Source organism: Fragaria vesca, unplaced genomic scaffold (assembly GCF_000184155.1).
Source record: "Fragaria vesca subsp. vesca unplaced genomic scaffold, FraVesHawaii_1.0 scf0511848, whole genome shotgun sequence".
Taxonomy (NCBI): Eukaryota; Viridiplantae; Streptophyta; class Magnoliopsida; order Rosales; family Rosaceae; genus Fragaria; species Fragaria vesca.
Window position 1 is genome coordinate 1 of NW_004442311.1, and position 1,096 is coordinate 1,096.

At 41.1% G+C, this 1,096-nt stretch overlaps 1 protein-coding gene across 1 annotated transcript; it reads right to left on the reverse strand.

Annotated features, from left to right (window-relative positions):
• Positions 1-19: 19 nt before the first annotated feature.
• LOC101293944 lies at positions 20-1,003 on the reverse strand (the record flags this gene model as incomplete). Its single annotated transcript, XM_004309337.1, has 1 exon — positions 20-1,003. A coding segment is annotated over exon 1 (984 nt), but the record flags the coding sequence as incomplete, so codon positions are not given.
• Positions 1,004-1,096: the final 93 nt, after the last annotated feature.

The window sequence follows — 1,096 nt, forward strand, 5'->3', positions numbered from 1 at the left end:
AGCTGGTCCAAAGTTTAACAATAGGAGAAGCTGGAGGGTTTTTTGAAGAGTCAGCAATGGTTCCAGGTTCATTAGTAGCATTGGCAATTTCATCGCGAAGGACAGAAAATCTTGAGCCCTTGATAGGACTTTTCACAGTACCTCCATGCTTAGAGGCTTTCTTCTTATTTCTGTAGTTCATAAGCATCCAGGTGCCCATATCGTCCTTAATTACTGAGGGTGTCTCATTGCGAGCCTCCATCTCATTAGTCATCTCAACATTTCCAGCAGAATTAGAAGTAGCAGAAGAGCAATTAGGGTCACCTGAGGAAGGATTCACAGCAGGAGAGACAATAATAGAAGGACACTTATCTTTGGAGTGACCAAAGCAACCACACTCAAAGCCAATAAGAGAAATGCCTTCATAAATGACACTGTAGGCAACTGACTCCATTTCCGCAAAAGGCTTAAGAGGTTTACCTAAATCCACTTCAACACAGACTCTGGCAAACTTGCCTCTAGCTTGGCCTAAAGTGATTGGATCAACCTTAACAACATCACCTAGGATTTTGCCTATTTTCTCAATAGCATAGGGTTTAAAAAATTTAACAGGTAAACCACATATTCGAATCCACAGTGCCATTTTGCCAATAACATCAGTTTCAGGATTAAAATCTGAGCTCCATTTCCTAACAATCAAGGTCTGACCAGCGATAATCCAAGGCCCTCCACATAAAACCTCATTCATGTCATCTTCTAGATTAAACTTGACAATGAAATAATCATTAGGCAAGTCCACAAGTTGCCAACCTCCTTTAGTCTGCCATTTGCGTCTCAGACTCTTAAGAATGAAATCGAAAGTATTTGTAGAGTTAGGCTTACCCATAAGCTTGATGATGACAGAGCAGTGCCATCCAAAATCCAGTTTGTTATGGACCTTCTCAGAGAAGCAAACATTCAAACCATGAGAAAGTGCATTTCTCATGAGCTTGGTTTGGTCTGCTTCGGTAATCCTCCTGCTCATGCTGCCCAGGCTTTCCTGGATGATTTGAGTTCTGTTTCTAAGGCCAGAAGAACTGGCAATTACTTTAGCATTTAGTTTCTTTTTTCCTTTTTG